Here is a 16,346-nt window from a genome sequence, read left to right on the forward strand (position 1 = left end):
TTTTGATTGGATAAAATATTTAGAGCGACCAATTAAAATTAATTTTATGAATAAAAATCACATCCATCCTAGGACACCACCATGGCAAAGTTTACATATTTGTCAGACGAAGTTTTAAATGGCTTTGACAATTATAAGGTAATCATTAAAACATCTGACAATAGTTCATGTTTTTACAGAAAAATTTAAGTAAGCTTTGTTTGCTTTCTTGGATCATAAACAGGTAATTAAGGGTAAAACGCAACAAAACATGTACTGTCTATTGATGGCATGACTGGTGTTTCTATAACGTCAGATATGAAGTGGAGTGGACACATTACAACCATCTGCAAAAAAGCAAACAACACTATGAGCTTCCTCAAAAGAAACCTGAACATTCGAAATCCAACACTAAAAGAAAGAGCACTAGTTCGACCGATCGTTGAATATGCCTGTACAACTTGGGATCCCTATTTGAAGGAGGATTCATCAGATTGAGATGGTCCAGCGAAGGGCTGCAAAATATGTCAAAAAAAGATACCACAACACCTCATCAGTCACAGACATGCTAGAAAAATTAGAATGGGCATCACTTGAAGAACGAAGGAAAACATCAAGATTAGGCAGCAACCATTTGATTTTCTGGGGGGGGGCTATGGTTTTTTTTTCTGGACAAATTTTTTTTTTCGCCTGTGGCGAAAAACAATCTATTTTTTTCGCGACAAGTCGAAACAATTTTTTTCTTTCAATTTTAGCATTACATATAGTGGCAGCTGAGGGTGAAACAAACAATTTTTTTTTCTCAGAATCAAAAACAAATTATTTTTTTCTCCAAAAACTGGAAACAAACTTTTTTCCAAAAAAAACCATAGCCCCCCCCCAGAAAATCAAATGGTTGCTGCCTTAGTACTATTATAGAAAATTGTCGATGGACTAGTCAAAGTAGATGCCTCTGATAGACTAATTAAACCAACAAAACTTATTCGAAACATGCATAGCGTTTCCTTCCAAATACCATCGTGCAGCACAGTTGCTCTGAGGGAATCATTCTATCCAAGGACTAGACGAGACTGGAATGCTCTACCCACTAATACTGTCATGGCTAAGAGTCTTGAATCATTCAAGACTCAATTAACTGATTAACTATATCAGTTTGTTTTTACTAGCACATTATTTTTCTTGTACAGCACCCCTTGTCTGTTTTTGTGATATATTTTAAAATTTTTATAAATTCCTTGTAAATTTGCGTATGCCCAAACCGTAGTTTGACCAAACATGGCAGAATAATCAGAAATGATGGTGGCCACCAAACAACAGAAGCAGGTGTAAATTTACTAATTATGTGTATAACTGTAACAGTATTAGACATGTTACAGACTTATCAGCAGGGTGTCAAAAATGCCAACCAAAAATATGAAATCAACCTCACTGCACTTAAGGCTCCACTAAAGTCAAAATATAGGACACTACAGAAATATCTAAACTTTGCCTGTATTTTTCAACCTATAATGAATAAAGTCCTTACTATGGGAACATATGTTGCTGTATACCCAGTCAAGGTCGTTAAAAACTTCCATTTGTTGGAGGAACTTTACACAGTTGTGTAAACACACATGGGGGCACGGATTGTCAAAACAGTGACGATCAGAAATCCATTTGATGATATCTAAATGTTTGGAAATAAAGTGAAAAATATCGTGCACCACGTGGGCGCTTACATTGGTCACTCTATGCACCATTTCTGGTCAATATGCGCTACAGGCGCAGGGCGCACATCCTTCCCGATCACTGCTTGACGACTGATGTCATTTGAAGATAAATATAAGAAGATGTGGCAGTCAGGGGTACTACTTGTACAAGTTATTTTTATTTACTTGAAGAAGTAATATTAGTATAATTATATAAGTAAATTTGTAGGATACATATACAAGTGAATTTTATTTACTTGTATACATGTAGGTAAAAAAAATGGCTAAGTTTGTCCTTAGACATTCAGATTTTTTTTACTTATATAAGTTAAAAAGTCATCCTATTTTCTTTTCTTGATTTCTTAGGAATTCTTTGCTCTTACAGAATATTTGATTGTCTGTCCTTTGCAGATATCTTTTCTTATCATTTAGGTGTAATTTATTGGACAATGAAAATCCCATTTGTCTGTTATCTTCAGAGCACTGCTCATTTACACGCCTCGAAAGGAGCAATTTTTGAAGGCCTTGTGCAAATACTTAAGATCTTTGCGCAATTAGTTTCTTTGTTGAATTAATGAGATCTGAAACTTAAAAAAATATTAGCTAACCTGGGAAAAGCATTAAAAGCATGTTTTTACATCTCAAAACTTGAGAATTTTTGTGGGATTGTATAAATTATTCACTTACATAAGTGATTTTTTTAGAAAATTAAGGGGAGATTATTCAAACATTATAATTAACTTGTATAAGTATATTTTTTTTAATCTTTGAAGTAAATAAAAATTACTTGTACAAGTAGTACCCCTGACTGTGTGGTATGAGTACCAATGAGAAAACTCTCCATGCAAGTCATAATTTGTAAGAGTACATTTAAACCATTCAACACAGAGTCTTGGCTCACACCGAAAACAGCAAGCTTAAAGGGACTTAAAAATTGCTAGTGTAAAACCATTCAAACGGGAATACCAACAATCTAATGTATATAAAAAATGAGAAACACATATGAACCACATCAACAAACCACAACCACTGAACATCAGATTCCTGAATTAAGACAGGTGCAAACAAATGCACATTTTAGTCTGTTAAATTTTATTTGTTATACTAAAATTTCTATAACACAGTGTTATAGTAGTGTCAGGTTTAAATAATTTTAATCAGTATTTAAAAAAGAAATGGTGCATGTTCATTTGTCAAACAGCACATTTTCGACGTCATGCATCTACATGAATTAGCCGATCTTGTTTTCATCAGTTTCTAAATTACACCAGGTTTACTTTTGAAATAAGACCATAAAAAATACAAGGATTTGGTATGATTGCGAATCAGAAAACATCCACCAAATTCAAATGAATTGGATGTAAGCAATTATAAGGTTAATATACGGCCTTCATCAATGAGATAACCTCAATTTAGTTGGCCATTACCATGACAACATTGATATATCATATAACACAGAAACAATTGTCTTTTAATAAAAAAAAAAAAATGATAAATGACTGCTTTTGGAAAATATTGCATGCATATTCATGTACATGTAATATTACTGAGTCAAGGATTCTAGAAGCCATAGTATACATCTGGATGTTTGGACTTGTCCTTAACAATTACACTTCATCTTTTCAAAAGAAAAGACCCCTTTCGAGTTCCTTCACAAAAAAAAACTCGTCAATTATGCGCGCCTTAATGATGTAATTTAGCAGATACAAGGAATCACCTGTATCCCTGCACTATTAAAGATCATCAAGTATCTAAGTGATCGTTATTGTGCAGGATAAACTAGAAATAATATTTTTTCTGTAGGTACTTTTTAAATAAAATTACAATTCCATAATGACGGTAGTGCTGGTTGTCAGCTATGAGAATCCAATTTGCCGAATTAATAATTTGTGCAATATAGCATCATAGTTTTCCAACCATTTGCTCAACATTGGAAAGGAAGTGATGATGCCCCTAAATGCTCGAATGATGTTTACTAAAACCAAAATTTTTGACGGAAATGCATCGAACTATAAAGTTGTCTATTCACTTGATATGTAGTAATAGTGCAACTGAAAATTTCTTCATTTCATTATATATTCTGTCTGGTAAAAATCGTTAGAAAAATCCTGACATTCTGAAATGTTTCTTATATATCTTCTTTTGAAAGGTCAAGTGAGCTTTTCTCATCACTTGGCGTCCGTCGTCCGTAAACTTTTACAAAAATCTTCTCCTCTGAAACTAATTTGCCAAATTTAACCAAACTTGGCCACAATCATCCTTGGGGTATCTAGTTTAAAAAATGTGTCCGATGACCTGGCCATCAAACCAAGATGGCCGCCATGGCTAAAAATAGAACACAGGGGTAAAATGTATATTTTGGCTTATATCTTTAAAACCAAAGCATTCAAAGCAAATCTGACATGGGGTTAAATTGTTGATCAGGTCAAAATCTATCTGCCCTGAAATTTTCAGACAAATCGGACAACCTGTTGTTGGGTTGCTGCCCCTGAATTGGTAATTTTAAGGAAATTTTGCAGTTTTTGGTTATTATCTTGAATACTATTATAAATAGAGATAAACTGTAAACAGCAATAATGTTCAGCAAAATAAGACCTACAAATAAGCAGTCTGCACCAAAAACTTTTTCAACTACTAGTCCGAAGATCAATATTCTGACATTTTTCTTATTGGGCCAAACAAAGTTTCGCAAAAACTTACTAGTCCTAATAAATTTTTTCTAGTCTGGGGCATCGGACTAGTGGCTAACCGTGCTGACTGAATAAGTCAACATGACCAAAATTGTCAGTCAACCCCTTAAGGAGTTATTGTCCTTTATAGTAAATTTTAACAACTTTATCGTCATTTTTGTCGAGCCTGCAACTTTTGTTGCAGAAAGCTCGACATAGGGATAGTGATCCTGCGGCGGCTACGGCTACAGCGGCGGCGGTGTTAGCTAACTTCTTAAAAGCTTTATATTTTAGAAGGTGGAAGACCTGGATGCTTCTTACTTTGTATATAGATGCCTCATGTTACAAAGTTTCCGTCAGTCACATGTCCAATGTCCTTGACCTCATTTTCATGGTTCAGTGACCACTTGAAAAAAAAGTTCAGATTTTTTGTAATGTTGAATTCTCTCTTATTATAAGTAATAGGATAACTTTATTTGATATGTGCGTACCTTGAAAGGTCCTCATGTCTGTCAGACAGTTTTCACTTGACCTCGACCTCATTTCATGGATCAGTGAACAAGGTTAAGTTTTGGTGGTCAAGTCCATATCTCAGATACTACAAGCAATAGGGCTAGTATATTCGGTGTATGGAAGGACTGTAAGGTGTACATGTCCAACTGGCAGGTGTCATCTGACCTTGACCTCATTTTTATGGTTCAGTGGTTATAGTTAAATTTTTGTGTTTTGGTCTGTTTTTCTCATACTATATGCAATAGGTCTACTATATTTGTTGTATGGAATGATTGTAAGGTGTACCTATCTAGCGGGCAGATGTCATGTGACCTTGACCTCATTTTCATGGTTCAGTGGTCAAAGTTAAGTTTTTGAGTTTTGGTCTTTTTATCTAATACTATATGCCATAGGTCATCTATATTTGGTGTATGGAAATATTTTATGATCTTTAGGTCAGTCGCGCAAGTTTTATTTGACCGTGACCTCATTTTCACGTTCATTGCACAGTGTTAAGTTTTTGTGTTTTGGTCTATTTTTCTTAAACTATAAGTAATAAGTCAACTATATATGTTGTATAGAAGCATTGTTAGCTGTACATGTCTGCCTGGCATGGTTCATCTGACCTTGACCTCATTTTCAAGGTTCCTTGGTCTTTGTTTAGTTATCTTGGTTAATGTTAAGTTTATGTGACAGTTGTATTAAAGCTTAGCTTTATACTTAGGACTATCAACATAATATCAATGATTAGTATAGAAGGCGAGACATTTCAGCATGTGCACTCTTGTTTATAACTTGTACAAAATCTTCTTCTCTGAAACTACTGGGCCAAATTTAAACTAACTTGGCCACAATCATAATTGTGATATATAGTTTAAAAAAATGTGTCCGATGACCCCGCCTGCCAAACAAAATGGCCAACATGGCTAAAATTAGAACATAGTGGAAAAATGCAGAATTTGCTTTATATCTTTGAAACTAATTAAGACATTTAGGGCAAATTTGCCAAGATTTAAATGTCCATCAGAATAAGATCTATTCCCTCACAAATTTTCAGATGAATCCTACAACCCGTTGTTGGGTTGCTGCCCTAAAATTGGTAATTTTAAGGAAATTTTGCAGTTTTTGGTTATTATCTTGAATACTATTATAGATAGAGATAAACTGTAAACAGCAATAATGTTCAGCAAAGTAAGATCTACAAATAAGTCAACATGCCCAAAATTGTCAGAGAATCCCTTAAGGAGTTATTGTCCTTTATAGTCAATATTGAACAACTTTTTGTCATTTTTGTAACTTGTATAAAAATGTTCTTTTCTAAAACTATGGGCCAAATTGAACAAAACTTTGCCACAATCATTTCTAGGGTATCTATTTTAAAAAAGTGTCTAAAGACCCCGCCTACCAACCAAGATGGCCGACATCAGTAAATAAGGTAACAGGTGAGCGACACAGGCTCTTGAGAGCCTCTAATTTACCAAGTAAACTTTGAAGTGGCAACAAGCCTTGAAACCAAATTTGTTTGGACATCTATGTGTATTGTTGTAACAATTATTTATTTACATGTCAAACTTTATCAATTCCTTGTAATGTTTTTATTTTACAGTACAGTTCAATTGATACTAGTCCCATCAGTAAATATGTTACACATCCTTTCTGGAACTGGGTAGTTGAGGTAAGTCAAGTCTATATTTGAATCCTTAGATAAGATAAATCCAGAATAGGGCTTCAGATGCATGAAGTTTATATATGTAATGTGTTGTTTTTTTAATTTTTATCAGGAAAGCTTAAACACCAATATTCCCAAAAAAAAAATTTGATGAGTACATGTAGCTTTAATAATGAAATACTTGGATAAAATTCAGAGGTAAAAGGTGTTAATGAAATAATTAAAAAAACATGAAATAAAACAGAAAAAATAAGGTCTTGAAAACATTGAACATTTAAAGTTTCAGTTTTGACCGAAATATGGCCTTGTAACTTGGAAAATTTCATGAAAATTGTTTAGTTGTCTGAACATTATATTTTGTTATGGCTGCGTATCTTAAAATACCTGGAATAATTTTTCAAACTGATGTGAAAAGATGACTAAAGATCTAGTTTTCTTCCGGTTGAGTATAATAATGACATATATTGAGATCGTTGTCAATTTGCTCTCACCCTAAATGTTGGAGCATCGTTAAAGCCAGACTGCAATAAAATTTATAAATGTAGATAAACAATAACTTAAATTATATTAGTTTCACAAAGGACCAAAAATATTTTAATAATGAATGTTTTCCTTTCAGTTTTACCCAAGATGGATAGCACCAAATTTGCTGACATTGACAGGTTTCCTGCAGCTTGTGGCTAACTTTTTCTTATTAACATATTATGACTGTAATTTTTATGCGGCTAGTAGAGACCATCCTGAGAGTCCACCTGTTCCAAACTGGGTGTGGTTAGTGTGTGGATTGAATATGTTTATTTCACATACATTAGGTAATACTTAAAGTAATTGTCCATTAGTTCATCATGTTCATATATCATCTATTTTTATACGGCCGCAAAATTTATTTTGCATCATATAATGCTATCATGTCATTGTCTGTGTCGTCGTTCGAAGACGCATTTAGTTTCCGGAAAATAACTTAAGTTTTACTGAATGGATCTCTATAAATTTTTACCAGAAGGTTCAATACCACTAAAGGAAGGTTGGGATTGATTTTGGGGGTTATGGTTCCAATAGTTAAGTAATTAGGGGCCATTAAGGGGGCTCAAAATGAGCATTTTTGCAGTTTTCAAACAATAACTTATGTTTAAGTTTATGAATCTCTCTGAAATTATTCCACAAGTTTCCATACCATGAAGGGATGGTTAGTATTAATTTTTGGGGTTATGCCTCAAAATTTTTTGGAATTAGGGGCAAACAAGGGGGAAAAACTTGGTTTTTCTGGTCAATGGACTATTAAGACAATTTAAAAGCAGTGTAAGGGAGGTAATTCAAAAACATTTAACATACAATGTTGGTTATGTTCAGATATACCTTCCTTACACTTCTTGTAAATTATATACTAATGAATGTCAGGTTTTGGACTAATTGCAAAAAAAACAGGGTGTAGTTTTCTTTTTTTTCAAATTTCTCAAATTCCAAATTTATTTAAAGTTTGAAGAAGAAATCTCTAATTGCACAATATTGTGCTATAGATTTGTAAGATCTTGACATTTGTTTTGTGTCAGAAACTCATATTATGTCATAAATTTGATCACAATCCAAATTCAGAGCTGTATCAAGCTTGAATGTTGTGTCCATACTTGCCCCAATAGTTCAGGGTTCGACATCTGCAGTCGTATAAAGCTGTGCCCTGCGGAGCACCTGGTTTGCCTATGAAATAATTTAAGTTGTTGACACCTGATTAATTGTAAGAAAGCATTACAGTATTACCTGTTGTTATTATGTTATTGTCTTCTTCTTTGAAAGTTACTGAATAACAGAAGCAAAATTTGATGTGTACATGTAGAATAACGATATTAAGATTGGCATTATTGGCCAGGTTGCACAAAATGCAAATTGGCATTATTGGCAGGTTGCACAAAATGCAAATTGGCTTATGGTATTGTGATATCTGCTTGAGGGTGGGGGTTTCTTTTTATGTTTAATCAACTTATCCTACAGTTTTAAACTCAGAACTCCTATTCGTCACAAAATGATAGCATACATATTGAAGTTAGACACTGTAAATAGAGTAAGGAATATCAAATAAATTATATATCATAGTCATAAAAAAGTATTGTAGTCTGCACAATTTTATAATACATCAAAAGTGCAACAAAATATTCTTCTTTGAAGTTTCCCCCCCCCCCCCAAAAAAAAAATGGCCAATTGAAAAAATAACATTTTTGTTCACAGATGGGACAGATGGAAAGCAAGCCAGAAGAACCAAAACAAGTAGCCCACTGGGTGAACTTTTTGACCATGGTTTAGATAGCTGGGTAACATTATTTATGCCAGTGGCAATGTACTCTGTGTATGGTCGTGGAGAGGGTGGTGTAGATGTATTTAGAGTGTTCCTTATAACTATTGGAGTACAGTTTTGTTTCATGGTATCACATTGGGAGAAATACATTACTGGTGTGTTGTTCCTGCCTTGGGGTTATGATTTAAGTCAACTTGTAAGTATATTGACTAAAGATCTATATTATCTCAAGAATCTTGATGAGGTTGATAACTTTGAACCAGTTGTAGAAGAATAATTAAAGTTGGAAACCCATGTATTTTTGTATTTATATACTGTATGTTTTGTACAAGTTGTAATGTACAAATTGTAGTACAAATTACAATTTGTACTGATGTTTTGTACAAGTTATCAGTATTTTATGAATCACTTAACACAAATGATTGATGCAATCACATAGTCTTTTGTTCCACATATTTCTGTCTTATTTCTGCAACTACATGATACAGTCTAGTGCTGAGCATTGATACAAAACATATTACAAGAACACAAAAAGACTTATTATGGATATGATTTTGGTATAAGGAAAAAAATAAAATTGGAATTTAAACCATTTAGGTATCATCATTTCCAGTTTTTGGACAATAAGAATAGCACTAAGTGTTAAGTTGGAGCGTATAAATATGAATTTCAGACAATAAACTGATACATTTTAAACTTGTATCACCTATTGAAAAGGTGAGTGTAAAAAAACTTATAATTTGTACAAAAACCCTGTACAAATTATAATTTGTACAAACTTACATCTTTTACACAACATAAATATAATTTATATACAAAATGTCTAAAAACAAATAGCAACAATCAACAGTCAATCTATTTAGGCATTGATCAGCTCGTGAAATTTTTATATATAGTTAAACTTGGTATCCTAAGGTATCAGTTTATATTGCAATCGTCTTGTTTTTTTTTAAATTTTCAATTGATTTTTAAAATAGAAGTGGTGTCAGTTTCTTTACCTTAATATATTATTGATAATAGAATTATTGATGTTTTTTTATTTTTCAGGGTTTGACATTTATATATCTGTTAACTTTCTTGGGAGGACATGATATGTGGAAATTTAAAGTACCAATAGTTGATATGCAAATGTCAAATGTATTTGAAATTGTATGTTATGGTATGTACTGATTGGTTCTTCATTTATGGTATATAATTATAACAAGGTAGAACCGATAGTCATTTGTAAATACAATATTTTCTGAAGATCATGTAAATTTAATCTGTTTTTTATTAAGGATATGTTTTTGGAATATTTAGAATTATACCTTGGCACATAAAAAATGTAATTTTACTTTATTGTTCTGTTGAGACTTTTTATGAAGATTACGAGTCTGTTTATATTTATTGATTTTAATTTTGAAAACTTATGTTTTAAAATACAAGTTTTAAGATAAAAAAATTAAATACTAATTATAAACTTTGTGTATATTTTGATAAGACAGCAACTCAACAACACAATATATTACAAAATGTTGTTTATTTTGTTATATTGTTTATTTCAGTTGGATTTTTGGGATTAACCATGCCATTTACCTTCTGGAATATTTATGAGTAAGTGTCATTATGTATAAGATTGTAAAAATATAGTAATTGTCAAGATAAGAAATGAAAAATAGTGTACATGATGTTTTATCATTGAATTTAAATGCTACATAATAACAAGATGGCATATTTCTTAAAAAATGTATTTCCATTACTAAAAAATAATTTCTAAGCTCTTTATCGTTGGGAGTTCCTTGATAAATTAATGTATGTGTGTAACTTTAGCCTTTTACTGCTATGAAAACATGTTTCTATTTCATAATTATACTTTTATAGTTTTGCAGTTTTTTAGTAAATGCAGAAACCAGTATGCTTGTGTAACTTGCAAAAATGAAAGGTTTTAAACACAGTTAGTTAAAGTACAAATATCATATATTTTTTTTAAGTTTAAATATACTAAATCTTAATATTTTTTATTTTGAAACTTGTTTGGTATTAAATTGTACCTTCTAATTCAGAAGTTTGCACCTCATACTGTCATGTCTGAACAAATCATATTAGTTCATGAACTTGGTGTACTGATATTATTTTGTATGAGAACAACATGATAGAATTGGTGGATTATGAGATTTGTGACTTTTTATCTTTCAGGTCATATAAAAATAAAACTGGGAAAATGCTAGGTTTGTGGGAAGCCATGAGACCTGTTATAGCAACTATTAGTTTATTTTCCTTGATGATAGTCTGGGCCAAGTTTTCCAGTTGTGACATTATAGAATTATATCCTAGACTGTTCTACTTAACAACAGGGACAGTATTTTCAAATATTACAGTAAGTTCTATAAATGAGCAATATTGTGCTTTGTGTTTTTTTCTCCAGTTTACAAAATTTAGCACAGTTGTCAACATTTGGACATTATAAATCATCTTAATTTGACCATGGAAGTATTATATTGACAGGAACTACTACGACCCGACTTCAAACGGTTCATCTGCGATGCCGCGTACCATTTAATGACATGTTAATTAACTTGAAACATGGCACTATATTAATACACCAGCGTGTGGCACATTGCGATAAAGTCATGTGTCGGTTGTTTCCGGGGTACGGAAATACACGAAGAAAGCGGATGTTGTCATAAATCCTAAGGAAACAGTTTATACACACGTGTATAGATGAATGTGAACGAGACATACAATCATTAATTCCAACCGAGAAAATATGCCTCGTATCATAATAGCCAAAATGTGTGTGGCAATATCTGGCTCGGATGTTTCGCTTATACAAACATTATAAATGGCATTGTTTATTGACCCCAAATCACAAAATCCGATCAGCCTTCCAGTCTCAGAGCAGTATACAAGTCCAGATTTTACTTTAACTTCATCAAAAAGAATTGAAATGTTCGTTTTAAATGGATCATCGTATATAATTATATATGAAATATCCTGACTGCCAAATATACATCCCTGAATTCTGATTTCATGGACATGTATATGTTAAGTGCACTGTAAAACAGTTTCAGTTTACGTTTTTGATATAGACATTAAACCTTGTTTTTTAAGTGAATATATAAAGTATTAGATTTACAGTAGAAGTTGATAACTTTAAGATTTGTCCTTGTGAGAAAACAATACTCGGGTACGTCATAAGACTTTTTTTAAATCTTGGCTAGTATTGGCATAGTCATACATGTTCAAATGATAAAATACTGACCATGGCTTTATATGATCGGAAAGGTCTTTCAATTGCGGGTAGACATGAAGTTTTTATATTCACAATTAAAAAGATATTAACCAACATTATATAAATAGCTATACAACGAAGTGAGATCTCTGTTTTCTTCTGCTCTATTTTGTTGATGTTGGTACTTGTTCGATTAATTTTCGTATTTTAAACTGGAAATTTCTACTTTCCAGGATTATCCAGTACCTTAACTATATAGATTCCTCGAAACTTCACAGTATTTATTTTTATCAAATATATTTATTTTTAACCGGCGGTAACCGGAACACACTTTAATTACGATTTAAACTTAACCCACAAACTAATGAAATATTGTCACTCACCATTTCAAAACGTTGTAGTATTCAAAGTTCTCGTCCGATTTTCTTGTTTTGTACATCAGTCGATTTGTTTTGAAAAATTGAATAATTCTGAAAGACCACAGACGAGATTGAAATAAACAAAGGGGTTTTCCGACAGGTATTAGAGATAACCTTTCGCAATAAAAACCACGTGATGATAAGAAGTATGTCTGGTCAGTTTAAGACGGTGGCATTGCACATGGTCACAAAGGGCTATTAACGATAACATACTAATTAGTCAGTTTCCATATCTTTTCTACAGAGCTCCCCGGGTTATAAATAAGTGCTAATAAATCGTTGTAGTTCCTGTCAATATAATACTTCCATGATTTGACCTAATATGTATCATTATAATTTTGTCTCATGAATAATAAGTTGTTTAGAATCGTATCTAAATTATTATGAAAGAAGAAATCAATTGCATCCAAAACCTGAGAAAGTTTCAAATATTCATGAATTATAAGAGTAACATTTAGCACAGTGGTACATACCACTGCTCAGTTCACATGCTCCAAATTATGCCAAGTTATAGTTTTTACCCAATTTCAAGGTCCACTGAACATAGAAAATTACAGTGTGAATGGGGCATTTATGTCCTACGGACACATTCTTGTTCTGTCTTTTCACATAACTATGTGTTTCCTGAAACCTTTATGAGACAATAAAATAATCATGATAATATAATATGTTACACTCCTAGAGAAAAAAAAAGAGTATCTTTAATTGATAAAATCACATTTCAGCATAGTTGTAAATATTATAATAGAAATATTTATTGGTGAATGGTAATCATCTAACTATCAGTAAATAATATAAGGTAGATGTTTAGATCATAACCAGCAATGTACAGTGATGTACTGCAGGTTTAGGCAAGGAAATCATTCTTAGACTTACCTGTCAGCCTTTCCATATGATATTTTAATTATATATATCTACCAGAATTTGAAATATTTTGCATGTTAGAAACTGTCAGTTTTTAAGAATATTGTGTTTTTCTTTTTATAGTGTCGTTTAATTATTGCTCAGATGAGTAATACCCGTTGTGAAGTATTCCACTGGATGTTAGTACCTTTATGTTGCATAGTGGCATTGGTTATATTGATAGCTCCTGGAAATATAGAAATATACATCTTATGGTGTTATGCTTTAATAGTCATCAGTGCACATGTTCATTTTGGATTTGGTGTTGTAAGTATTTTTTAATCATATGAAACAAGTTAGGTCATTATAACATCAAGAAATTTTTGATCCAATACATGCAGATACTCTATACACTAAAGCCTTCATGTACCATTAACTACAAACCCACTACACATTATTGCCAATAAAAAAAAAATCTTTAAAAAAATAATAGCTCATTTTGTAAGTTTTTATTTTGTCATCAAAGAATTACTTCCACTTTCAATATACAAAATAACCGAATTAAGAACTCTATATTTTATTTTAATTTTGAATTTTAATTGTTTAAATTGTTTTGTATTTTGTTATTTTGGTGCCTGTTATAGCTAACGATACAGATTTTTACTCATTGTTGAAGGCTTTGTATACAGTGACCTATAAGTTATAACTGCTTTCAGCTACATCATTTTGGACTCTGGTAGATATTTGTCTCATTGGCAAACAAACCACATCAATGAGGTATATTAAAAAAAATGATTTACGGTAACCAGTTATTCTTAATCCAACCTGACAAACATATTTAACATGGAAAATAAAGGAAAATTACGAAAAGATTTACACTAAAAAGACATACATCCATAATGTGTCTTACGTTTTAACTGAACTTTTTTTTATAATAATTGTGTTTTTTATTGAAGGTGAGAGAAATGTGTGATCACTTCAAGATAAATGCTCTAACTATCAAGCATGCTGATTGACTAGAAGCTGACTCAGCAGACGTCTGAAATCCTATTGTGGTATTACTGTGTTGTGATCTCTTGTAAACATTGCCTCAGTATTGTAACATGAACTTATTGGGTAGGAAAACGTACAAGCATTAATTATATACTTAAATGAGAAATTTGTTTCAATGTTTTTTATCATTCCAAATATTTCTTTTAAAGAGAAGATTTCACATTTTTTTCATTTACAGTGTACTTTTTGTATATACATGTACATGTATAGTCAAATGTTCTCATGACATGATAGTTCAAAACGAGTGGAAGTGCAAAAACATTTCAAAACTAAATCCTAGCAAAGCTTTTGATGTTATGAGTCTGTGTAGTTCATAATTTATTGTGTTTGTGAAAAAGACTAGTAATAGTGATTTATTCTGTATAAAATATTTACTGTTGTACATGCATGAAAGGTTTGTTTAGTATATTTGCAAATAATGATTATTTTGTCAATGTGCCAATTATTGATTGTTGTAATTTATGAATTTTATGTTCCGTATTTAAATAAACAACTAGACAGACATGTTTTGTTCAGTCTTTGGTTGCACATATACACAAACAAGTACAGATGTAAACGGTATGGCCATGGCCATGTATAGATGTTTTATTGGATATTTATATTTTTATTTAGTAAATTATGTAAATATGTATTCTTTTATTTTGTATCTATCAAACCAAAGAATAAATTTTTGAATAATATATTTTATTGTCCATCCAATAATTTTTTATGTGTTTACTGTTTTATGTTATTTGTAACACATCCGCTATGTTATCATCTAAATCTAGTCACGGTATTAGTCTTGGTGACAAAGCATATATATAATAAACATAATGTTTAATGCATGTGAACAAAGTTCTATATTTATTTGAGTTAGTCCCCATAAAAAAACACCTACAATGATGTATCAAATGAAAAAATATCATGTAATGGTAAAAAATAAACTCCATGAGTTTTGTCATGTTATTGGTAGATCATGTTGTATATCAATAAAAATAAAGACTTCAGGTAAAACTTATGGAATACTTCATTTGATTTTAATATTGTTTCCAGTAAGACTAAGAGGTAATATTGAGCATTTTTGAGAGTCTCAATAGCTAATTATGTAATTTACAATTTTCATCAATATGCCTGTAAATGATTTGTTTTTGAGGAAACCTACTAAAATTTCATAAATTTTATAATTTCCATTATTTTATCATGTGATGTCATTTCTATATGCCTGTCATTCATGCTTCACACAGAAAGTCAAATTTGCTAGGTTAAATTTAGTAAGATGATTACAAACTTTCAAGATTAATGAAAGCAAACTAGGCAACTATATGAGTTATTGTTTTGGAGTGATTTGAATAGTAAAGACAAAAATTCTTTTCATTTTGGAGATTTTCTGAAAAGTTGTGAAAAGGTTTACCATAAAATTGATTGAACTAGATTCAAATTATATTCATTCATACTTATTCTTACAAATACTTAAATAAAACCATACAATCATTCAACGCATACTAGTAACTGTTGTGCATTATATTTACATGTATGAAATATTATTTTAATACTCATAGGGGAATTTATTCCTTATGTAAGAGTCCAAGAGAACAAAGTGCAAATAGAAACATCTGTGCCAAAGATATAAATTGTACAATTGTATGGGTCTTGTTTTAAATGATACTATGATTGTACTGAATTAAGAGCATGTTCAACACCTGTGATGTGAAAATAAAAGGATTATTACAAGTTTCTTTGACTTTAAGTTATAAAGTGATGGTTTCTAAATTACACGATAAAAAATGATGATGATGAAGATGGCAACATTACCATACCATTATATGTCAGCAAAAGTTTTACAGTAGACAGTTAATTCATAGTTATATCAATGATAATTCATGATAACATATAAGTGCGGACTACAGGACTGGTAAATCCATCGGGGAAGAAACCGCCACTGCTAAAGTGGCATCACTCCAGTGTTTGTAAATTAAATAATCATGGATCACAATTTTGTATGTAATAGATACTCATTCATCTACAAATGACTCATCAGTGACGCTTGAATCAAATAA

At 31.4% G+C, this 16,346-nt stretch overlaps 1 protein-coding gene across 1 annotated transcript; it reads left to right on the top strand.

Annotated features, from left to right (window-relative positions):
- The first annotated feature begins 37 nt into the window (after nucleotides 1–37).
- On the top strand, nucleotides 38–16,024 carry LOC143050471 (ethanolaminephosphotransferase 1-like). Its single transcript, XM_076223824.1, has 9 exons — nucleotides 38–138; nucleotides 6,435–6,503; nucleotides 7,117–7,309; nucleotides 8,718–8,980; nucleotides 9,832–9,943; nucleotides 10,329–10,377; nucleotides 10,960–11,140; nucleotides 13,402–13,584; nucleotides 14,214–16,024. Exons 1-9 carry the CDS (start codon nucleotides 82–84, stop codon nucleotides 14,271–14,273), a joined length of 1,167 nt encoding a protein of 388 aa, XP_076079939.1. The 5' UTR covers nucleotides 38–81; the 3' UTR covers nucleotides 14,274–16,024.
- Nucleotides 16,025–16,346: the final 322 nt, after the last annotated feature.

The sequence above is a fragment of the Mytilus galloprovincialis genome, chromosome 1 (genome assembly GCF_965363235.1).
Source record: "Mytilus galloprovincialis chromosome 1, xbMytGall1.hap1.1, whole genome shotgun sequence".
Taxonomy (NCBI): Eukaryota; Metazoa; Mollusca; class Bivalvia; order Mytilida; family Mytilidae; genus Mytilus; species Mytilus galloprovincialis.

Coding starts and splice junctions, on each gene's coding strand:
- LOC143050471 (XM_076223824.1), top strand. CDS start 82: ATGGCAAAGTTTACATATTTGTCAGACGAAGTTTTAAATGGCTTTGAC. Junction 139..6,434: donor ATGGCTTTGACAATTATAAG/GTAATCATTAAA, acceptor TTTATTTTACAG/TACAGTTCAATTGATACTAG. Junction 10,378..10,959: donor ACCTTCTGGAATATTTATGA/GTAAGTGTCATT, acceptor TTTATCTTTCAG/GTCATATAAAAATAAAACTG.